This window comes from Musca vetustissima, unplaced genomic scaffold, assembly GCF_032173495.1.
Source record: "Musca vetustissima isolate MV318-11 ecotype Yass unplaced genomic scaffold, APGP_CSIRO_Mvet_v1 utg7326, whole genome shotgun sequence".
NCBI lineage: Eukaryota > Metazoa > Arthropoda > Insecta > Diptera > Muscidae > Musca > Musca vetustissima.
In genome coordinates, this window is record NW_026874135.1 from 113,535 (window position 1) to 139,595 (window position 26,061).

General features: G+C 35.1%; 1 protein-coding gene across 1 annotated transcript; it reads left to right on the forward strand.

Moving 5' to 3' along the window:
* The first annotated feature begins 2,670 nt into the window (after nt 1-2,670).
* On the forward strand, nt 2,671-8,006 carry LOC133331117 (uncharacterized). Its single transcript, XM_061539526.1, has 3 exons — nt 2,671-3,726; nt 7,634-7,795; nt 7,899-8,006. Exons 1-3 carry the CDS (start codon nt 2,671-2,673, stop codon nt 8,004-8,006), a joined length of 1,326 nt encoding a protein of 441 aa, XP_061395510.1.
* The last annotated feature ends 18,055 nt before the right edge of the window (nt 8,007-26,061 follow it).

The following is a 26,061-nucleotide window of genomic DNA, read 5'->3' on the forward strand; positions in this document are numbered from 1 at the left end:
GGAGGGAGTCTTTATAGACGAGCTGAAGGGAGTCTTTATAGACGAGCGGAACTAAATTGAGAGTAAGTGTGTCGGAGTTCACCATCAAAAATGACTGACTGACGAAGAGAAAATGTTGTGCATATTCGTTGAGTTTTTACACACTCCACGGAGAATATCTGTGGTGGAAAAGATCCCCCTGTTGATTATTGGAATCTGATGGAAGACGCGCTGAGGACTGTCTTTTAGACGACATCCCTCAGCACTGATCTATTCGTTGTGCTTTTACACACTCCACGGAGAAGATTCTCCTGTTTATTATTGGTCCTTCGAGCCGAATCAGTCACCGATTATGGAGGAAATTGATACAGAAGAACTTCTACAGCTTCTCAATTAGAGTGTGTAAGAGATATTCATATGAATTTTTTACACAACATGAGGTATATTATAGCGAACAATCGTGCATCATTAACTCGAAAATCACGTTTTTTGAGTTATGCCTCTCTTGCAGCAAATGAGCGATATTTTTAAAGGAGCTGAACGTTATATTTGTATACAAGCTGAAGGCTATATTTATAGAAGATCTGAAGTCCAGGAGGTCCTAATAGAAGAGCTGAATAACAGGTTCTGAAGGTCAGGGAATTTTATATACCAGCTAACGGAGAGATAATCTTTTAAGACAGGCTGAAGTGCAAATAGTCTTTATAGATGAACTAAAGGGCAGAGATTCTTTATAATTAAACTTAAGGGCATGGGGTTTTTATAGACGAACTGAAAGCCAGAGAATCGTTATAGACAAGCTGATGGCAGGCTTTATTGATAAGCTGAAGGCGTTTTTATCGTAGAGCGGAATCACGGAATACATATAGAGAAGCTGGAGGCATTATAGACGAACTGAAGGTCATGAAGTCATCGTACATATTTTATTTTCGACAGAAATCCGAGCCATATTATATATACAGTGGATTTTTTTAAATATCGGTTTCGGTAGTTTCGTGGTCGGTGCGTTTAGACTATTCTTCTAAATCGAGATAATGTGCATTATCTCGATTTAATTACTAAATTTGAATTTACCTCTATTACCACACAAAATTAAATCCACTAAACATCTCGATTTGCTCAAAATCTTATGCTAAATCCATATAATTTCAAATACAACCTTGTTTTTTCACCAAAAAATAATGACTTATCCTTAAAGTGTGCTACAAAATATGTTACAACTACGAAAATATGACAGCCAATGAAAAATTTGGATTATTTTAATTTTATAATAAATATTACTGTTACCAGTAAGGAAAGTAGTAAAGTCGGACTGGGCCGACTATATGATACCCTTCACCACTATGGGTATATTCGACATGTGTATCCTAACAGACGACGCGTTTTTGTTATATATCTATATATGAACCGATTTCAGGGAAAATTGCCAGAAACTAATTATATTACTTCCGTACGTTGTGTCAATCGGCCTAGCTATGGATCTTTTCACGAAGCTTAGCAACATCATTCTAGACTTAATTCAGTACGCTATGACAAATTTCGTGCAAATCTAATGATTTTCAGAGACTTTGGTGCACCAATTACATAAAATTGGACGAAAATATATGGGAGCTATATCTAAATCTGAACCGATTTTCACGAAACTTAGCACAAGTCATTCTAGCCTTAATTCAGTACGCTATGACAAATTTCCTGTAAATCGAATGATTTTCAGATCATTCGAATTGGTGCACCAATTACTTAAAATCTAATGAAAATATATATGGGAACTATATATAAATCTGAACCGATTTTCACGAAACTGTGCCACATCCTTCTAGACCTTATTCATTACGCTGTACCAAATTTCGTGCAAATCGTATATAGGGACATTGGTACACCATTTACCTTAAATCGGACGAAAATATATATGGGAGCTATATATCTAAATCTGAACCGATTTTTCCCAATTTCAATAGGGTTCGTCCCTGGGCCAAACCAATGAGCTGTGCCAAATTTCATCCAATGCGGATCATAAATGCGACCTGTACTTTGTTTACAATTTAACATGGACAGACGGACGGACATGCATAAATCGACTCAGAAAGTGATTCTATGCATATTCTCAAAAGGAACCATGGGTCTATCTCGATTATTTTTGCCTGTACAATCATATGCACAAAGACATAATACCCTGTACCACAGTGTGGTGAAGGGTATAAAAAGAATTTTTTTGGCATTTTTTGACCTAATTGGGAGCAATTCCTATTCAAATTATGAAAATATTGATAGAAAAATTGCCACCGAAATTATGAAAGCAGTGACATGTGTATGTATTCTTAAACAAATAACAGCTGACAAATCAAATTTATATCCGTTTAATACTGGTGATAAAAATTGTATAAACTTTGAATGGCTAATAATTAGTTTAGCATGTACTTATTATAGAAAATAATTAGTATCATTAATTGGCGACCATTTTTCATCTTGGGAATACTTAGAAGTTATTTTTTATTAACAAAATCCAATGAAATAAATCATTTCAATTGCCCAAATTCTAATGTTGAATTCCCATTAATTATTTAACGTCAACTGTTATGGGCCATTACACACAAACGCTGATTTTGATCTTTCCACTTTAATCGAGCCATTTATTTTATTTGTTCGAAATTCATTGAAGTTTGAAATCAGTTTCAAATCAACATTTCAAAAATGAACTATCAACGGATATTACGCATAACCACTGGCTATTTGCCATTGACGGGCTATCAAATTCGTACCTTGGAAGTTAAGAGTCAACGTTATCGCGTGTCCATATGGAGTGTGATATATTTTGTTTGCCTCCTTGTCATTTATTTGATATCCTTTGAACATCACTTCGAAGAATCGGCATTGATGAAAATCACATTGGACTTATCACCATTTTTAAAAAATCTACTAAATTTTCAAATATGGTTGGGGTTGAAAACTTTCATTTTTTGCATAATTGAATGGAAGTTCTTGACAAAAGTATTTAATGGCTTAGTTGAGATATTGGCGGAAACCCACAGTGGCCCACTAAATGTGTCTAAGAAAAGGGATATTCGTGATGAATTATTAACATACCTAATGTTCTTCTCAAATCTCTTGGTGGCTTTTGGATTTGGTTTGTATATTGCCATAGAAATGAAATTTGAATTGCCACCGATGGATCATATCCTGATTGCCATGTCATTATTTATACCACATTTTATGGTGGCTGGTGCTTTGAGAATGCACACCTTAAAATTGTGGTTGCTTAGAAGAAAACTTTCGGAATTTAAAGATCAGCTGATAATGAAAAATTCCGAAAAAGAGGAGAAACATGTAATTGTTGAAATTATAAATCCTGTCTTAAAAGAAGATTTAAAAGATAATACTACACCAAGTGAAATTTTCACATCGATCGATGTAAATAATGAAATTATCAACAAATGTGATATAGAGGAGAAACCTGAAGCCACTCCTGTCGAGGCTTATCGTAATGTTGCAGATGGAATTAAAGCCATTGCCAACTATTTGAGTTCCACTAATAAAATCCTACAAAGACAATTATTGGTTTTGAACGGCCTCAATTATAATTGCCTACTCTATGGAATTTATACAAAATTATATTTCGAAAAACAATGGCATCCCATTTTTACCGATCGCAATCGTCGTGTCTTCTATGCTGCTAATTCACTCGTATTTGTTTGTATATTTTTGGATTATTTTCTATTGTCGATGACGCTGTTAAGTTTTAAGAAAATGGTAAGTATAATGCGAGGTGGGCATTAGTTAACATTACGCGGCAAAGTATTAATACTTTTTTTTTAATTTAAAACTGCTAAAATATATTTGAACTGTATTTACATTAGAACTTTTTATGGCGTTAACCGACTTTATGAGGATTTATTTGGCATATATACAATGGAATTGGCTACTTATAAACCCACTGGGTTAACGAAATCCGGTATAATGAAAACGTACTACGATTTTAAATCGACTCAATTAATGAAATTCAGAAATACGCCCTAAAGGCGCGATTCTAAATCGAGGTACCAAATCCAAGCTGTTGTCAGCTGTTATTTGTGTACATAAAAATTTCAGTGATTTCATATCTTCTGTGGCAATCTTTCAATCAATATTTTCATAATTGATAAGAATTGGTTTTCATTAGGTCAAAAATGCATAAAAACATGTGTAGTTTTAATGTATTATAGTAAATTGCAAATGAAAAAATAAATTTTTCATCAGCTGTTATACTTTTGTTAGGCAAATATTTTAATTTTTTGGCATTTTGTAGCACAGTTTTAGGAGAAGTGATTATTTTCTAGAGTAAAAGCGGGGTTGTTTTGAAATTATCTCGATTCATTGGAAATGATCTCGATTTAAGGCGCGTTCAGACTATGCCTTTTAAAAAGAATCAATTCCTTTCTGTTTAGACCAACATTAAAATGATATAAAATTGCTATTCAGTTGTCATTTGTTTACGTATACATACATACAGTGGCTCCATCGATTAATCGGACAAGTGGTTGTCAGATATAATAATGCTATACATTTCAAAAAATTGTGTAAATGTGTAGTTTTTTTCGCTTTTATTTACACATTACTTACTTATATTTCTGAACAATACAAAAAAACAACAACTTTCCAAGTGATAACAGTAAATTTCGTCAGAAGAACAAAATTAACTCAAATGATTGTGTTCAACGCAAAATCGGACAAAGCAAAGTATTAATGATAAAAAATGCAAAAAAAATCGAGAAATTAATATTTAGTTGCATATCCTTTGTTGTCCAGAACGGCCTGTAAACGATTCGGTATTGATTTGACCAAATTCTGGCATAACTCTGTGGAGTTCCACAATTCCAGTAAAGCCTCCTAAAGCTGTACTAAGGAGTTAAATTTTGTTCCATATACTCTCCTAGCTAATTTTTCCCAAAGATGCTCAATAACGTTAAGATCTGGGCTCTATGCAGGTGTTTGTATAAGTTTGGGGCAGTTATGGATCAACCAAAGCTTTGCAACACCTGATGTGTGCTTGGGATCGTTGTCTTGATAAAAGGCAAAGTTGTTCGCTATACATTTTGTTTTAAAATGTTGAGGTAGACAAATTTGTCCACTTTACCATCAATAAAATGCAAATTGCCTACTCCCGCACTCGACATGCAGCCCCAAACCATAACAGAACCTCCTCCGTGCTTAACAGTGGCTTTTGTATTCTTATGATTAAATTCAGCATTTGGCTTACGCCACACATACATCTTTCCATCTGGTCCATGCAAATTAAATATGCTTTCGTCAGTAAACAGAACCCTAATATAATGAAATCTATTAATAGAAATGTATTTTAAGATGATCTATCATCAAATTACCTGCTTCCAAAAATCTTCTGGTTTTAGTAAATACTCCTTGGCATATTTTATTCTACTGTTTTTATTTTTAAGACTTATAAATGGCTTTTTTCTTGCAACTCTCCCATAATAACCATATTTATGTAATGTATTGCGAACAGTATTTAGGCACACATCTTTTCCAGTGCGAGTTTTTAAATTTATTTTAAGTTCTTTTGCGGTTTTAAATGAATATTGTTTTATTTCTTTTAATATCGAACGCTCTTCTCGCTTATTTAATATCTTCCCTTGACCTTCTCTGCTTTTATTGGTCAATCTGAACTCATCACGGAACGTCTTTATAATGTCGTGGACAGTAGATTTACACATTCCTACCAATTCGACAATTTCTCTTACTGTTTTACCTTCATAATTCAATTTAACTATTAATTGCCTGATTTCCACACTGGATTGTTTCCCTTTTGGAGCCATTTAAATTTATTTTTAAAGTTCAAAAAACATTTATATTAGAAAACCTTTTGTCCGATTATGCGATGGAGCCACTGTACACATTTCACAGGTTTCAGAATTTCTGTGGCAATTTTTCAATCAAATATAAATTAGGAACAATTTTGGAATATTTTTTTTTTATTTATTTAGTGTTTTGAGGCATACTTTTAAAGAAATTATTATTTTTTTGGTGGAAAAGCAGGGCTGTATTTGAAACTATCTCGATGTTGTATATGATTAATCGATGTACCAAATCCTAGCTATATAGACTAGTATTAAAAATATATAATGTTGATTTGTCACCTGTTATTTGTTTACTATATATATATACATTTCACCGGTTTCATAATATTTGTGGCAATTTTTCAATTTTGAAAAGAATTGCTCCCATTAGGTTAAAAAAGCATAACAAATTCATCTATAAAATATTGGACAATTTTTTTAACCAATTAAATAATGTTGGCAGAGTAACAATGTTCTCATAAGCTGTTGATAAAATAAATTCTATAAACTTTGTAGAGCTAATAGTACGTTTAAATTTAACCGGATTTCGTTAACCCAGCGGGTTTCTATTGTCAATTCCTTTGCATATATGTCAAATAAATCCTCATAAAGTAGGTTAACCCGGTAAAAAGTTCTAATGTATATGCCGTTTAATAATTACTTTAGCATATACTTAAACGGAATTTACATTATACTACGTTTACATTTAACCGGATTCGTCAATCCAGTGGGATTCAATTGTCAATTCCTTTGGATATATGTCAAATAAATCCTTTTTACCGGCTTAACGTTCTTTATGAGGATTTATTTGACATATATACAATGAAAATGACAAATTAGATTAAAAAGCATAAAAAATCTGTTGTTTTAGATTATAGTAATATTCATTATAAATAAAAAATCAATCTTTCACCAGCTTCTATTTTTTGATAGGTAAATATAATATTTAGAATTGTAATTTCTCGATTTAGCATAGGATTTCGAGCAAATCGAGATAAGGCGCGTTTAGACCATGCCTTCTAAATCGACTCGATTTATAAATCAAGATATAAAGTCCTTACTGTTTAGATTAGTATAAAATGAAATAAAGTTGATTTGCCTGCTATTATTTATTTACATATACATACACATTCCACTGTTTCCATGATTTCTGTAGCAATTTTTCAATCAATATCTTTAATTTTAATAGAAATTACTCCCATTAAACCGGATTTACATTAGAACTTTTCACCGGGTTAACCTACTTTATGAGGATTTATTTGACATATATGCAAAGGAATTGACAATTGAAACCCACTTGGTTAACGAAATCCGGTTAAATGTAAACTTACTTTTAGGTCAGAAAATCGAAAACAACTTTGTTTTTTTTTAGAGTATTGCAATGTTCATTATAGACTAAGAAAAAACATTTTCACCAGCTTCCATATTTTTGTTAGACAAATATTTTGAATTGTAATATATTTCGTAGCGTACTTTGAGCAAAAGCAGGGTTGTATTTGAAATTACCTCGATTTAGCATAGGAGTACATAATACAAAGCCCTAGCAGTTTATACCAGTATTTGAATGATATAGCCTTGATTTGTCAGCTGTTAGTTAGCTTAGTTTACAAAAACATACATATTTCACGGGTTTCATAATTTTTGGGGGAAGTTTTCAATCAATACTTTAATAATTTCGATCAAAATTGTTTTTTGTTAGATTAAAACTACATAAAAGCATTTGTTGTTTTAAATTATTTTAATAAAACACATTTTTTCTAATTATCTCGATTTAGCATAATAATATAGGTGTTTTTTTATATTATTTACTTTCATTCTATTTTCAGAAAAATCATTTTTGTAAGCAGATTAATAATGTGCTCGAACTCAAAAACTCGTTGTCAGAAGAAAAGGTTGATATTTTGAAAAACATCAAACGAGTGTTAAGGGAAAATATCAAATTAAAGCTGTTCAATGTAGTGAACTTTAAAATATGGAATTTTATTATAGTAAGTTAGACAAACCAACTTTCAAAATTAATGATTTTATATTTTTTTTTTAAATAAATTTAACACTTTTATTTATAAATTTATAACTTTTATTTATTTTTAGATCGAGGTGCTGATGCTATTTTCAATCGCCGTTACAGTTCTATATCAGTATTTCAATGATCAAATCGTGGCATTAACGGAGCTTGTTGACAGCAGCAACGATGAATAATTTTGAATGATTCTTTACACTTTTAATAATTATTATTGAATGTTAAAAATCTAATAATAAAAATACACTGTATTATTTATTTTAAAAAAGTCATTAATTAGGATAATTTTCCATTATGATATCGGAAAAAAATAACCAAACATGGTATAATTTGGTCTGTTCCCGTACTGCAAGAATCTACTACTTTTTACTACGATAACGAAATTTCTTTTATGTTATCGAAGAAAATAATAAAATCTAGTAGATTCTTGCAGTACGGGAACAGACTATTGACTTAATTGTGTGAAAACGTAAAAAAATTGACAGCTTGGGGGATTTTAATCCAAAATTGTCGATAACGATTGTTTCTGACACGTCCAGTTTAATGAATCATGCATGGCCTATAAATAAGGTCACCAAGGGAGACCAGCTGATTATCGATACCTCTCAAGTTTGCTGTCAAAATGCATTATTGTGAATTGACTTCCATTATGAAAACGTAAACAAAGTCGAAATTTTTGACATTAGACTTGAGAAAAAACAGCTGTTTTCCGATTTCGATTGCTATCTTGGTGACCTTATTAATAGATCTTGGACTCTTCCATGGCCTATAAATAAGGTCACCAAGGGAGACCAGCTGATTATCGATACCTCTCAAGTTTGCTGTCAAAATGCATTATTGTGAATTGACTTCCATTATGAAAACGTAAACAAAGTCGAAATTTTTGACATTAGACTTGAGAAAAAACAGCTGTTTTCCGATTTCGATTGCTATCTTGGTGACCTTATTAATAGATCTTGGACTCTTCCATGGCCTATAAATAAGGTCACCAAGGGAGACCAGCTGATTATCGATACCTCTCAAGTTTGCTGTCAAAATGCATTATTGTGAATTGACTTCCATTATGAAAACGTAAACAAAGTCGAAATTTTTGACATTAGACTTGAGAAAAAAACAGCTGTTTTCCGATTTCGATTGCTATCTTGGTGACCATGGCCTATAAATAAGGTCACCAAGGGAGACCAGCTGATTATCGATACCTCTCAAGTTTGCTGTCAAAATGCATTATTGTGAATTGACTTCCATTATGAAAACGTAAACAAAGTCGAAATTTTTGACATTAGACTTGAAAAAAAAACAGCTGTTTTCCGATTTCGATTGCTATCTTGGTGACCTTATTAATGTTGTTGTTGTAGCAGCCCTATTGCTTTTACACAATGGGCTGAGGTGACAGACGTTGACCGAGTAAGACTCGGGTCGTTTCGGATCGTAGGCCCCTCTGTCGTGGAAACGACCTTATTGGTGACCTTATTAATAGATCTTGTTGGTGACCTTATTAATAGATCTTGGAATCATGGACTTTTCAATACACAAAAGTCGATAAATCGATTAGTCCAAATTCGATTTACTTATCCCTAGCATAAACAAGCGGGGCAATCTAGTTCACGTAGCAGATCGATCTTTCTCGTTCCTTTATTAGAAATGAACTAGTTCCTTAATGTAGTTCCTTTGCTCCACATATAGTTCCTTTATTCCATACAGTCCTTTGCTCTTTATAGCTCCTTTACTCTATACAGTTCCTTTCATGGGGTGAATAACAAAAAAGCAACTATGCACGTGCGGCCTCTTCTGCCAAAAATAAATATACACACCAAGTGTTTGTGTTTATTTGACATTTTTTCAACACAAAACTAAAAACGCGAAAAATGAATGAAAGGTTATGATTTCTTCCCAAAATCCAATAGGGAAAACCATAAAATGGGTGTTTCATCCATAACAAAGTAATTACTTCCAGAAGAACGTGTTAAAAACTTTATTTTCATTTTATTAAATTTGAATATATTTCAATTTATTTTGAATTTATTTGACATTGTATTCAAAACAATACACACACATACACAAAATATGTATTTTGATTTGATGGAACAAGCCACCTTGAGAAAAAAATGTAATCAGTTGGTAGCTGTGCCCTACCTTGTAATTATTATACCATGGTTCCTTTGCTCTTTATAGTTCCTTTGCTTCCAATAGTTCCTTTGATCCATATAGTTCCTTTACTCCTTACAGCTCCTTTGCTCTTTATAGTTCCTTTGCTCTTTATAGTTCCTTTGCTCCACATAGTTCCTTGGCTTCAAATATTTCAAATAAAGAACTGGATCAGAAAAAGGAACTTGTTACGTGCCATCTACTTCGGCACTATGGTGTATCTGCGGCCGCTAGCTCAGGAGCCAATAATCAGGGCGGTTCCATCCCAGACACCAATAGTCCTAGAGGACGAACAATTAAATTTTGATTCCGACAAACATAAATAAAGACAAAACTATACAACACAAACACCTGGTACACCTGAAACAAGGGAGATTGGTGGTTTTACTCCCACACTTGCCCACCCTACCTTGACCCTCAGATCCTATTAAAAATAGCAACATTTTAAGGGCCCCGAATTCCACATACACTCACCTCATTACAATATCCTAACTCTCCTCTCTCACAAAAACAATCAGAACATCATATTATTTTTTAACAAACAAATTAAAAACAGTTTATTGACATAATTTCCTTAATAGATAAAACACGATAAGAATGAAACATTAACTATTCTCTATAAATTTTGTGATTCATTAAACATTGGATTTTTACCCTTTCTTTATGTGGATATCACGCAATGCCAATATAGGCTTTTTTCCTAAATATTAAAATTGCTATACCTTCCTAAATGAGCTCGCTTAGTAGGTTTTTATTGGACATATTAATTCGTCCACACTAAGAACAAAACAACCTACATAAATTGGGGCAACCCTATAATCACTATATCTTAAGAAAAAACCTAGTTAATGCTTCTTACATATAGATATTTAGAATCATTATTTAATAAACACTTATGGACAACACAACTTAACCTAAGAGTTTAAATAGTATATAGTATTTTTTTAATATTTTTAATTTTAATTGATTTTCAAAATTTTTATATTCTTCATTTTTCTTTAGTTTTGGTTATGCCTTTTTTTATATTTTGTTTTGTAAATAATATATTTTTTCTCTTTTCTTTCTTTTCAGATTTTTGGTTGCTTTGATTTTTATGGCGGCGATGCCAATTTTACATATGGAATTGGTAAGTAATATTTTCGTTACCTGGATTAATCCAAAATAATAATAATTGGTAACCTTTCTGTTTTCTTTTATTCCAGCACACCTACAGCCGACGTCTTCCTCGGGATAAGGCAGAACCCGGTAGTTTGGCGCTTGCTGTTGTTGCCGTGCCTATTGTGGCTGGGGACAATTTGGTGGCTGTTTTAGTGACGATTATGTGCGGCCGATGCAATGGCAGCGATTGTGGCCTTGAATAAGTTGGTGGCTGTTGCGGTAGCGGTTTTTTTTATGGCCGATAAAAATAAAAACTGACCTCTCCGTTTTATGTTTGTTGGGGAGGTCAGTTGAAGCCTCAGATTTTTGGTTAATTGGCGGTACACTGGAAACAAAAAAAAAACGCACAAAAAACAACATAAGTCGACACAATCACACACTACACAATGACTTTACACTTACGCTCTGTTTTTAACGCCCACAACATAAATAAAAATCAGTTAAGGCAGATTTAGGCCTTTATTTAATAAAACTTATATTCGAGTTTGCTTTATTTTCTGAAAAACTGTCGTATCGCACCACTGTTCAAATGAGAGCGCATTTTTCCCTTTGGGGTCCTTTTATACTGCAGGGGACGACGCCGAATTTTCCCTCTTTTTCGGGCTTTTCTTTTTTTCCTTTTTTTCCTGCTGTTTATCATCTTTTTCTATCTACGACCTAGCAATCCCTATAATTATCGCAGAGTTGCATATCCGATTAATACACATCGATACTAATCGGTGTTAATGCAACTCTGACAGTAGCGGGCAGCAATTTTTGGTACCACAGCATTTACGCTTCATATCTAAAGTGCCGGTTGTTGTGGTCGGGAGGTCACGGACAATTTTTCCTTTTTATTTAAATTTTTTTATTTTAACTCAATTAAAAGAAAATTGGTGATGCAGTCAGTCCCACGCAACGAACTATATTAATTAAATTAATTAAAGAGCTGGAACCAGTTCTGATCGTTCCTTTCTCGGAATAGTTCCAATGATCTAGTTATCGTTCCGGATCTACCCAATCTACCCTACAAAGTTTGAAAATTTTATAAATATTTTCAGGCTGTCAAAATTAATTTATTTTCGATAAATACTCTCAATTGTTAGGGATGGGACAAATTTCTTGGTTATTCAGAGAGTGATTCGAATTGAACAACGTACAAAAGTCGGTGTTCGCTCAGACAATTTTGTATGGGGAACTATGTAATTACTTCATAATTAAGGGTCGAACCACGAATGAGAGAGGGAACAACGCTCGTCTGTACATGGCATTATGCCATGTACAGACGAGCGTTGTTCGCTCTCTCATTCGTTGTTCTACCCTTAATTATGAAGTAATTACTTAGTTCCCCATACAAAATTGTCTGAGCGAACACCGACTTTTGTACGTTGTTCAATTCGAATCACTCTCTGAATAACCAATAAATTTGTCCCATCCCTAACAATTGAGAGTATTTATCGAAAATAAATTAATTTTGACAGTTTGAAAATATTTATGAAATTTTCAAACTTTTTCAGTAAAATTGAAAACCATGAATGAAAAGTAAAAAATTGTAGAGTTTTTATATATGCAGCAGGATGTAAATTTTGTTTTCTACATAATGCAATATGCATTTCTTTTCCCTTGGTTCTAATTAGCGTACAAAACAAGAAACAAATATGGTGCAAGTCAAACAAAAAATTCTCCAAATTTGTATATGTGACAGTATGTGATATTTGAACTGAGAAAATATAAAAATGTATTAAAAACAACAACATTTTCAGAAAAAATGGAAAACATGAATGAAAAGTAAATAGATATGGATTCATACTATATTCAGGAGAAAGAGAATTATTTTTTCTATTTAGATCCCTATGTAATTCACTAAAATATGTTATATTTGTGGTGTAAAACTAGAAACAAAAAGTTTGAAATTAAAAACTCTGATGACATGAATTATGAATAGTGTTGTATGAACGGGTTAATTCATGTACGTAATTCTGAGAGCGAACTACGTTGTTCGGATGACCGTCAGAACATGGCATTAGACTTTTCAATACAAAAAGTCGATTAATTCGATTAATCGAAAGTCGATTTACTTATCCCTAATCATAATTTTCCTAAACCTCATTCGTAAACAACACGGTTTCCATTTAGTCTCCATCCCACCTCATTCGTAAACTTTCGAGTTCATCTTTATCGGCCATTTTGTCTTCTCCTCCCATTCGTTAGCACGTTGGAACGTTTTCAATTTTTTTAGTCGTCGTTTTTATTTTAGCTCCGTTCCAGAACCTAAAAGAATCTACTAATTATAAATTTTTACTCGAAAAACGTTCCTGAATCCATAAAACTGGTAAAACATTGAATCAAATTTAAGAGAGCACAAAACAAATGGCTTTCTCTTTGTAAACTTTTTACTCGAGAAATTTGGCCGAGTATGTTGATTTTGAAGAATTGCTATCTAATTTTGGCATATTTACTAGATTTGCGTTCCCGAACTTTTCAAATTATTTTGTACTCTGAGACTTATTTTGAAATGTTTCCCTTTTACTAGCTTTACTATTAAAAAAGTACTGGAACAGACCATTTGTTGGCGAACGTTTGCGTACGACGTCGCTTGAGTCTTGGCAGAACGACGATTAACAAGCGAATTTTATGAAGACTGGAGTCTTGGAGGCTTCCCTCTCATTGTACAACCGTATAGTACCTTTGCTCCATATAATTCCTTTACTCCATACAGTTCCTTGCTCCAAATAGTTCTTTTGCTACATATAATTCCGACTCCTACATAGTTCTTTTGAATCTCTCTTTCATCATTCTTTTTTTTCGTTTTTCCATATATAGTTCCTTTGCTCCCATGGTATAATAATAGAAGGTAACAGCAAGTGTTGTTGTACAAAAAACGATACAACAACCACATGGAAATTTGTTGTTGTAAGTTCTACTAGTGTCAACTCATTTGACAGAAAAATGTAAACAAACAAACAAATTATCATCAAATTATTTTTATTTTGAAAATGAAATATTTTCGAATCCTCAAAATGAAAATTAAAAAAACATGAATGAAAATCTATCAAATTTATATTTCTATCTATTCCACATCTTTCCTCTAATTGAGCCATTGCCATATATATGTGTAACACTGTTACATGCGCTGTAGTAGGGGGGTCATGTCCATATGGGCTCCGACTAGCTTGGTCGCCTCTCTGGGTGTGGTCCCAACCCGTCACCCCTACTCCTGACATGCAGCAATTAAAATAAAGGGTGATAATTATGTGAAAATTAGTGAAAAATGGAAAAAAAATCATTACCAATTCTTTAAAATTAGGTTTGTTTGGCGGATTGTGTGATTTTCTTGGTCTTTACTGTGAACCCAGTGGATAAATTAATTAATAAGTGTGAGGCGAAAGCCATTGAGGTAATTATTAAAGTGGCTAAATTCTTTTAAGCCAAATATTAAAATCATTATTTCTTGGATAGGCCAGCCACGTTTACACACGACAGCGCAACAACAAAAAATAGCGCTATCTCTTGGGTGACGACCAAACCGATCACAGACATTATCCCGGTATTGAGTAAGGTAGGAAAATATAATTTCCCAACTTTTTATAACACCAGTATATCTGTCCCACCGCCATCTACGGGACAGTGGCTATACAAGCATTCCACGTGATCTCGGTTCAGCACCACTTTATTCCTACAAAGAAGAAATTGACTGTGCTAATGATCCAAGACACAATAGGATCCACACATATTTCGACAAATTGTCCTAATCTTACAGTGTTTCCAAGGTGGAAAATTTATGCCCATTACCAAGATTGGTGCAAAAAAGAGAAAAGCCTGGAAACAAAATTCTATGTGATGCAAAGAGTAAAAATTAACGAATAAGAGGCCGGCGTCACTATTATTACCAAAATTTTCATTTTTTAACGATCTTTATTGACCTATTATTAATTTTTTTTATATTTAAAATCTAATATTTTGATTCCTATTTAAGCTTATTTCTTTGTATTGACTTATTGTATTGGTATTATTATTTATGTTTATTTGTTTATTACATGTCTAAATTTTCTTTTTTTTCAGCATTCTCAAAGCTTTGTTTCAGTATAGTTTTTTTTTATTTTGTTCCCCATTAAATTTCTTCGCAACAGAGCTCTTTTGTCGAGGTTATTAGGGTGGGTTTGAAGTGTTAAAAGTATATAGAAAAAAAACCACATTCACTGTGGATTCGAAAAATTTGCTTTGCGAGTGTAACTTAATTCTTGTCTATTAATATTCATGGAATTAGACATGAAATAAACCTCTTTTCTTGAGGTAAAAGATTTATGGTCAAAAGACCTTTCGATTATTTTGTTTAATTTGGCAAATAGCCGTTAAAATTTAAAATTTCCTAATAACCGTTTAGCGGAAATAAAACAATATTTAAATTTTTGTTTCATAATTTTTTTCATATAAATATTTATTGTATTATTGTTGTAAGTTTTTTTATTAAGTTTAAACGACCTTTTTGTTAGAATTAGTAATTCTTTTATATAATAATAAATATGATTTGAATGTTTGTTAAGTTTAAAAATGATGATGTGTTAAGTTAGCTAAAGAGGAATTAAGGACGAGGTAAGTGATGGATGTGGGCGGTTTGTGGGGTCAGTAAGGTAAAGAAGAGGAGGTACTGATCATGGTTGGGTGGGCAGAATATTGGTCATCGGTTGGGGGTCCAGTATAGGAGGTGATGCATCATTTTGTTAATGTAGTATTCAGTGTTGTGTCTTTATTTTAATTGCTGCATGTCAGGAGTAGGGGTGACGGGTTGGGACCACACCCAGAGAGGCGACCAAGCTAGTCGGAGCCCATATGGACATGACCCCCCTACTACAGCGCATGTAACAGTATGGCGCCCAATCTAGAATGTAATTCGGATGCAAATCCGAATGTTGTAAAGAAGTGTAGGTCAGCAAAACACTTGGTAATAGTCCAATAAAATTTTTTGAAATAGCCCAACATTTCTCCTCTCACGTTTCGGTATCCCAAAGTGTTTTCGCTCCATAGCCAGTCTGGACATGAGCCAGAGTGTTGTATGGAGTGATGCATTTTGGAATACTGAGGTAAAAGAGGTGAAATGACATATTCAAAACTGGAAAGGATTTGGCCTACAGTGCAGGAGTTTGCAAAAGGTAGTTGCAAATCGTTTCCAGGATTAAATGTTAACTTGTAGTGTTAGGTTTTAATTTGTTCTGTGAGCCTGTTTAAACGTAAGGTATCCGTCCTAGTAAATTACTAGGATCTGCTGTATCTGTCCATGTTGAACAGTAAATGGGTGCTCGTATCACGGTGCATCATGTCACAAAGCAATTTTGTATTTTTGTGTTAATAGTGTTTAAAGTTGTTTTATGCATCACCACCTAAACATACCTTTTTGGAAGACCAAATGCAACCGCACACATCACATCTCGTCCGAAATTCCGCCTATATTAAGAAAAAAATTGATATTAAAAAACACTAATTAGATTATTATATTAAAATAGGTTATAGTATACCATATGTAGTTTATATCGTCACAGCATCATTGGGAATGAATATAGCCACACGGTCCAAAACTAAAGAAAAGAACAGAAAGAGAGATAGACCTGGGTTATTTGATTTAAATAGATCGATAGCAATTAAGAATAAGAAAAAGAAAGAAGATACTAACTCTGAAATGGCGGAGGGAAATACACACGATCAGGGTCAAATTAGGGATATGTCCCAAACCATTAACGTTAGCTCTCCGGTAACAAATTCCCTGGGTCCAGTGTATCTGCAAGGGGCTGTGGGAGGTGACATCCAGGCCAATGCAGTGCCTGCTCTTGGAAATCTTGGAGTCAATAGAATACTGGAAAATAAGATCCAAAACCTAGCAAATGAAATGGATGATATAAAGAAAACGTTAATAAATTTGACCAAAGTTATAAAAGAAGGTAATAGAATAGGAGAAAATCGTAACCCGGTGGCGGAAGCCTCAACAAATAGTACCGCAAATGTAGCTTCCACCAGCAGGGATGTAATTTCCCAACAAAATGAGAATTTGGGCCAATTGCCAAGACACCAGTTGGTTCCTAATATCTATACTACAGCATTAGATCCGGCAAATGGTCCAAAGGAAATAGCCTCTTCAAGGGACAATTCATTGCCACAGGTCAATTCCGGACAGAATAGGTCGAGTAGACAAGATTTGGTTCAGAATAACCATCAGACACCATTTGACCCTAGATTATTTAGGATTAATAAGTTAGGTCTTCATTTCGATGGGAGTTCGTCCGGACTCTCCGTTGAAGAATTCGTATATCGGCTAGAATACTTCCAGCGTCAATATCAAATACCGTGGGCTGAAATAATACGAGATTTTCCCCTTATACTCAACGGAAGGGCTGAGTCATGGTATTGGTTGTTTGAGAAAACTAACAAAATTCATGATTGGGAGGAACTCAAATACAGTCTACTCAGCCAATACCAATCCTCAAAGACCACGGTAGAGTTGATAGCCGAATTAGCCCAACGAAAACAACAACCTAATGAGTCCATAGATGCATATTTTCATATTATGGGTCAGATGAGGGCAAAATTGGTACAATCTATAAGGGAGTTTGATATGATCAAAATACTGAAGAGAAATATCCGAGAAAATGTTAGCCGTATTGTATACCCAATTCAAGTCTCTTCCGTGGAACAGCTTCGTATAGAATGCAATGAAGCTGAAAAGAACTTCCTCAGGAGAGAAAATAGACCTTACGTTCCACCACCATCTCGTCCACAAAGGCAGGTCAATGAGGTTGATTTTGAGGATAATTATTATCAGGAGGATTATAACCAGAATGGAAATGGATTTGAAGAAGTTGATGCCCTACAAACAACGAGGCAACGTAACCCAAATATCGGGTGTTGGAATTGCCAGAAAACGGGTCATACCTTCAGAGAATGTAAAGCAACTATCAGGACACTATTCTGTTATAGATGCGGAAAGCCTGGTATTAAAACACCTCAATGCGATATTTGCCAACAGGGAAACCGGAACAGGGGCGTGGACACTACGGGGGGGCCACGTCCAACTGCAAACCCCTAAGTGTATTAAAAGGGTCTTCACATCCGCCTCCCAAGTCCATTTTAGACCATATATCAAAAGCCAATGAAGCAACATTTGAACCGAAGATGAGGCATTATACACCGCTAGAGATTCGTGAGAAAAATTATGAGAAGGTTAGAGCACGAATTATGGGTGATAACGAGGTCCAACAGGGCGATGATACCAAAATTAAAAAAATCCGCCAAAAATTTAGGAATAAGCGTAAGGAGATGAATTTAGTGGTAGCGTCAGTTGAAAAATATGGTGGTAGATCTGATCCAAGATTATTTGCCGAAGTAGAGGTCCAGGGGACAAAAATTAGGGGTCTGTTAGACACCGGGGCTTCAGTCAGCATCCTGGGAAGAGGGTGCAGAGAATTTTTGGAACCTCTCGACGTCACCATACGCCCAATTTTTACTAATGTAAAGACTGCCTCTGGCCACCAACACAGAATAGTGGGAAAAGTAAAGTTGGATTTAAAATATAATGATATAGTGAGAGAGTTGGAGTTGTATCTATGTCCCGACCTGGAACAAGAATTGTATCTGGGAATAGATTTTTGGAGAGAATATAATTTAGTACCCAAGATTATTGAGGCTAATGAAATAGATGTTGAGAAGATTCAAAGGGATATCGTGGATGATGAAGCCTATAAACTGAATCCCCATAATTTATCGCCCCAACAACAGCAACAATTAGATGAAGTCATAAAGAACTTTGACACCTTTGAAAACAAGGGGTTAGGTAAAACCACTCTCGAAAAACATAGCATTAAGTTAGTAGAAGGAGCAGAACCTGTTAAAGATCGTCATTATCCGCTATCTCCAGCTGTCCAAGCTATAGTGTACGAGGAAATCGATAACATGCTCCGTCTCAACGTGATAGAAGAGAGCGAAAGCCCATGGAGTAACCGTACTACTGTAGTCCGAAAGCCGGGGAAAAACAGGTTCTGTCTCGACGCACGCAAACTAAATAAATTGACAGTGAAAGATGCATACCCACTTCAAAATATTGATGGGATATTGAGCAGGATAGATGAAACGTACTTCATAAGTAGTGTCGATTTGAAATACGCCTTTTGGCAAATCGAGCTTGACGAGGAAAGTAAAGCCTGCACTGCGTTTACAGTGCCCGGTAGGCCATTATACCAATTTAGGGTAATGCCTTTTGGGCTCTGTAACGCAGCGCAGCGCTTATGCAGACTTATGGACAAAGTCATACCTCAGCGTTTAAAAGATCACGTTTTCATCTATCTTGATGACCTCTTAGTTATCTCGAGTGGATTTGAAGAACACCTACAACTATTAAACGAAGTGGCAATGTGCCTGAAAAAAGCCAACCTAACAATAGGAATGAAAAAATCCCAATTTTGTTTTCAGGAACTCAAATATTTAGGTTTCATTATTGGCCAAGGAAGATTGAGGACAGATCCGGATAAGATTAAGGCCATTAAAAATATAAAAATACCCAGAAACCCACGCGAAGTTAGGAGCTTTCTCGGAACCGCGGGCTGGTACCGCAGGTTCATAAAGGATTTTGCAACAATATCTGCACCTTTGACCGATAGTCTCAAAAAGTCAAAAAAGTTCGAAATTAGCAATGAAGGGATTAAGGCATTCGAAAATTTGAAAAAGGCCCTCACCTCAGCTCCCGTACTACGCCATCCCGACTTTGCTAAACACTTCTACATACAATGCGACGCTTCGGACTATGGCATAGGGGCCGTTTTATTCCAATTAAACAATGATAAGGAAGAACACCCTATAGCCTTCTACTCACAGAAGCTTAACTCGTGTCAAAGAAACTATAGCGTGACCGAGAAAGAGTGTTTGGCTGCGGTGATGGCGATACGAAAATTTAGGCCCTATGTGGAAATGATGCCTTTCACCGTGATAACCGACCACGCATCCTTAAAGTGGCTAATGTCCTTAAAGGACTTGAGTGGTCGATTAGCACGGTGGTCACTTCAATTACAGGCATACGACTTTGAAATCGAGCATAGGAAGGGATCAGAAAATGTTGTGGCCGATATGTTGTCTCGAGCTCCTGTAGATAAGGAGGTCGACGAACTGAATATGGAAGAATTTCTAGACTTCGAAACAACAGAATTCGAAAGCGAAGGGTATCTTGATCTTATAAAAACAATTAATGAAAATAGCCATCGATTGCCGGATCTGAAGGTAGACGATGGGATGGTCTACAAGAAAAGTCTTCCAGATCCATTAATAGAGGATGAATTGCAATGGAAACTGTGGCTACCAACGGGGATTACCCATGAAATCATTGTCAAGGCACATACATCACTTACGGCGTGTCATGGAGGTATAACGAAAACTCTTGAAAAAATTAAAAGATTTTTCTATTGGCCAAACATGGCGAGTCAGGTCAAACAATACATAAAGAATTGCCAAAAATGCCAAAAAGCTAAATCTAGCAATCAACATCTAATGCCAGAGATAGGAAGAGAAGTGGTTACCGAAAGACCCTTCCAAAAATTATACATCGACTTCTTAGGAAAGTATCCAAGATCCAAAAAAGGGAATGCATATATTTTTATTGTTGTTGACCACTTTTCGAAATTTACCTTTTTAAAGGCTATGAAAGAAGCCACTGCCGCAAATGTTGTAGAATTTTTGGTGGAGGAAATATTTCATAAATTTGGGGTCCCCGAAGTGATCCATAGTGACAACGGGGCCCAATTTGTCTCTAAAACTTTTCAAGCTATGATGGACTCTTATAAAATTAAACATCTAAAGACCGCCTATTATGCCCCTCAGTCCAACGCTTCTGAGCGGGTTAACCAGTCTGTAATCACGGCTATAAGAACCTATCTAGAAGAAGATCACAGAGACTGGGACCTGTATCTGAATGAAATCGAATGTGCATTGCGGAACTCGATACATTCGGCTACAGGAGTTACGCCATTCTTCGCGATATACGGGTTCCATATGTTTTCCAGTGGCCAAGATTATAGCCTGGCTCGGAAATTGATGTCTATGACAGAGCATGAGTTGTCTGATTTACAGAGACATGAAAAATTAGGCCTAATTCGTGAAAAGGTCAAACAAAATCTCCACAAAGCTTATGAGAGAAGCTCCGAGCGATATAATAGGAGGGCTCGAGTCGTAAAATTTAGACCAGGCCAAGAGGTATATAGGCGGAATATTGTCCAATCCGATTTTTCCAGGAATGTCAATGCAAAATTTTGCAAGAAATTCCTGAAATGTCGGATTGTCAAGCCTATAGGAGGAAATATGTACGAGTTGGAGAATCTTCAAGGACAGCCTATTGGCGTTTATCATGTAAAGGATATTAAATCATAATGTGCAATATTAACGGAACCTGTGATACTTTTAGGACTAAGCATGTATGTTTGTGTTGTCCAAATAGTTTTAGGTTCAATTTAATAGTGCAATATAGTGATTTAATAATGCCTGTGATAAACCAGTACCTGAATATGTTCGTGAATGTCTCCCATATACACCTAATTATACACTTCCCCGAATTATACACCTCTATTTATACCTCTAGTCTAATATCCCTATCGTAATTATACACCCATATAGTAGCATGAATAATTCTATATATATCGAACTCACCCATGGTCCGTACAAATCCAAACCTAGTTCTTGTAGGTTACCAAATGATAGGCCCCGAAGTGATATCCGAAAATCCAGCCCTGGAAAGAAACAAACCTGTCACCAAGTATCGGAACATTGAATTACAAATATCTATTAATACTTCCCTAATCTTATTGCCCGGCTTATCTCAGGGCGTGAGAATTCCCCACGTTGGACTTGATCCAAACAAAGGTGGCCACAAATCCATAGGTCCTCAGCACACCATCTCTGGCGGCAGTCTTTGCCAGTGATGGAGTTTTGTTGCGAGGCCCTCGAAATGCCCAAGTCCGCACCTGGACACCCAAAAAAAATTTTGCGTGGAGGGTTTTTTAGGGGAGACCATTTTTGCCTTCGTGGCGGTCTCAAAACCACGGTTGAATTAAATTATTCCTAGCTTCCGATGTGCCTTTAAAGATGGGGAAGCTAGGATGGTCTAGATGTAAGTAAGGGGGTTAATATTTAGGTTTTGGTAGGCACTTGCTGCGGGTAACACTTTTCATTGTTAGCCATGCCTTGTTAGTAATGTTAGAATTGTTCTTTGTATGCAGGCTATTAAAATGCCTGTGATGTTGGCTGGTGGCTGGCAAAATATCTGAGGCCACGTTTAATTTTCTTTGGGGGTCGTCGTGTTTTGTATTGCCTGGGAATGGTGGCCAGGACTTATATTTCAGCAAAATTGCGACAGGAGGGAGAGTGCCGGGGCAGCCAAAATTCTTGCAGTGAGCCCATATTACATTCCGAGGAAAGTGATGTGTGTTCACGAGAAATATGGCCGGCTCAGACACTCCGCCACTAGAAAAAAACGCTGAAAAGAAAAATAAAAAATGATTAGTAAATGTAAATTGGTTTAAATTTATAAATATAAAAATGAATTGGAACGACGCAAGCTGATACTACCACCGCCAAATAATAATGCCAAAAACAATGACAGTGTCAGATGGCTATGAATGACATTCACTACGAAGTGATAACCAAAATGGAATTGGTATCATAAGGGAACTAGCAAAGTAGAGTGGTGTTGCCGATATGGAGATAAATACTCTTAGATAGCAGTCGCGAGAAAAGTTGTGACTCTTAAATTTTTTGGGCGAATATGAGTATGAAAGTTTCACTAGAAAGGGACCATTTATTTAATTTAGATAAGGATAACTGGTGTCTAATGAACAAAATGTCGATCAGTGGAAAGCTACAACTGCGCACTGAAAAGGTTATAAAAGAGAGTAGCCAATGAAGAGAGGTTAATAGTTAGAAAATTGGTGCTGAACGAGAAAAAACGTTCATACTGAAAATTAGAAGTTAAGTGGAAAATATTCATGACTATTAACATATTAAATTGAAATAAGAACTACAAATTTAAATAAAAGGTAATAATCCAGTGAAAATTAGTGAAAAATAGAGAAAAATTATTACAAATTCTTTAAAATTAGGGTGCTTGGAGGATTGTGTGATTTTTTTTGGTCTTTGCGGTGAACCCAGTGGATAAACTAATTAATACGTGTGAGGCGAAAGCCATTGAGGTAATTATTAAAGTGGCTAAATTCTTTTAAGCCAATTATTAAAATTATTATTTCTTGGATAGGCCAGCCACGTTTACACACGACAGCGCAACGACAAAAAAATAGCGCTATCTTTTGGGTGACGACCAAACATCACAGACATTATCCCGGTATTGCGTAAGGTAGGAAAATATAATTTCCCAACTTTTTATAGCACCAGTATATCTGCCCCACCGCCATCTACGGGACAGTGGCTATACAAGCATTCCACGTGATCTCGGTTCAGCACCACTTTATTCCTATAAAGAAGAAATTGACTGTGCTAATGATCCAAGACACAATAGGATCCACACATATTTCGACAAATTGTCCTAATCTTACAGTGTTTCCAAGGTGGAAAATTTATGCCCATTACCAAGATTGGCGCAAAAAAGAGAAAAGCCTGGAAACAAAATTCTATGTGATGCAAAGAGTAAAAATTAACGAAAAAGAAGCCGGCGTCACTATTATTACCAAAATTTTCATTTTTTAACAATCTTTATTGACCTACTATTAATTTTTTTTATATTTAAAATCTAATATTTTGATTCCTATTTAAGCTTATTTCTTGGTATTGACTTATTGTATTAGTATTATTATTTATGTTTATTTGTTTATTACATGTCTAAATTTTCTTTTTTTTCAGCATTCCCAAAGCTTTGTTTCAATATAGTTTTTTTTTATTTTTGTTCCCCATTAAATTTCTTCGCAACAGAGCTCTTTTGTCGAGGTTATTAGGGTGGGTTTGAAAGTGTTGAAAGTATATAGTTAAAAAAAAACCACGTTCATTGTGGATTCAAAAAAAAAAATCGCTTTGCGAGTGTAATTTTATGTTTGTATTAATGTTCATGGAATTAGACATGAAATAAACCTCTTTTCTTGAGGTAAAAGATTTATGGTCAAAAGACCTTTCGATTATTTTATTTAATTTGGCAAATAACCGTTAAAGTTTAAAATTTCCTAATAACCGTTTAGCGGAAATAAAACAATATTTAAATTTTTGTTTCATAATTTTTTTCATATAAATATTTATTGTATTATTGTTGTAAGTTTTTTATTAAGTTTAAACGACCTTTTTGTTAGAATTAGTAATTGTTTTAAATAATAATAAATATGATTTGAAAGTTTGTGAAGAAAATAATGATGATGTATTAAGTTAGCTGAAGAGGAATTAAGGACGAGGTAAGTGATGGATGTGGGCGGTTTGTGGGGTCGGTTAACTAAAGAAGAGGAGGTACTGATCATGGTTGGGTGGGCATAATATTGGTCATCGGTTGGGGGTCCAGTATAGGCGGTGATGCATCGTTGTGTTAATGTAGTATTCAGTGTTGTGTCTTCATTTTAATTGCTGCATGTCAGGAGTAGGGGTGACGGGTTGGGACCACACCCAGAGAGGCGACCAAGCTAGTCGGAGCCCATATGGACATGACCCCCCTACTACAGCGCATGTAACAACCTGCATGATATTTTTTAAATGAAGGACATCCTTTCCAGTTTGCTGGATGACCAAATGCTTTGCAGTTTACACAATACGGCTCTGAGGTATCTGCGCGCGATCTTTGGCATTCTCCTGGACCGTGAACTTTATCACATTTCATGCAATTATATTTTGCATTACAATTGCGAGCAATGTGACCCCACCTCTGACATCTATGACATTGAATATCACCTGATTTATTCTTTGGTTTTTCCCAGTAGATATCCTGGAGAAACAATGATTTTGCATGTGCGATGTCGCCAATATTTTTGCCTGGCAATAGTGATACTAAAAATAAGCCTGTGTCTATGCCATTCTTAATTGACTTTGGCGTTGAAAAATTGGTTACCGAAGCTACAATATTGGGAACCACAATGTCTAATTCGGCCTTGACCTCACTGGGATCGTTATATGAATATAGTCCTCTTAAGACTAAACCGACTTGCTTCATTTCCTTTGGAGTGAAAGAGTAAGAGTGGATCTCCTTAGCTCTCAAGATCGCCATCATCGAAGTGTGGACATCAGGATCAGCAAAATAAAGTTTGCTCTTATTTTTATTTATATTTTTGATTTTGAACTCTGAATCCTTGATGGTGGTTCTCAAAGATTGGATCATGATTCACCAGTTTTTCTCGAAGCTCTGATATATCAATGTTCAGGGATGAATTTGATTTCTCAATTCGCTTTTGCTTTTGATGTTGAAGCAACAAGTGATTGACTATTGGAAGTTGATGCCACCTCTTCTGCCACATCAAAATCCATGTCCGGTAAGGTATCAGGCATCATTATGCACACAAATGCAATTATGACGCCTGAAAAGTATAATTTCCAATAATAAGGATTTGACTTTTTTAAAAATTCTTTGCTGCTCAGAAATATACGTCTAACCAGTTTCAGAGTTGCCGCGTTTTTTCTTAACTGTCAAAGTGGGTAATTTCTACTTGCATTCGATGTGCAGTGTTGCCAAAAATGTTGGTAGCACTGCTGATTTTCACCTAAAATATGGCAACTCAATTGAGAACAAGGGAGACAATTTGAGTATGACGCAGCACAAAAATTGATAAAATCTATTCTAACGTGAAGCCGCTAGACGCGAACGTCAGACGTCGGGATTTCCCGTTGCCAATATGAAACATACGGTAAACGACCGTCACTGGCTCCAGACTCTCTGGTTGTGTTTAGACTCTCAGCCGGTGAAAAGTGCAGAAGAAAATCAAGTTTGTTGCACTAATTTCTAAGAGTAAA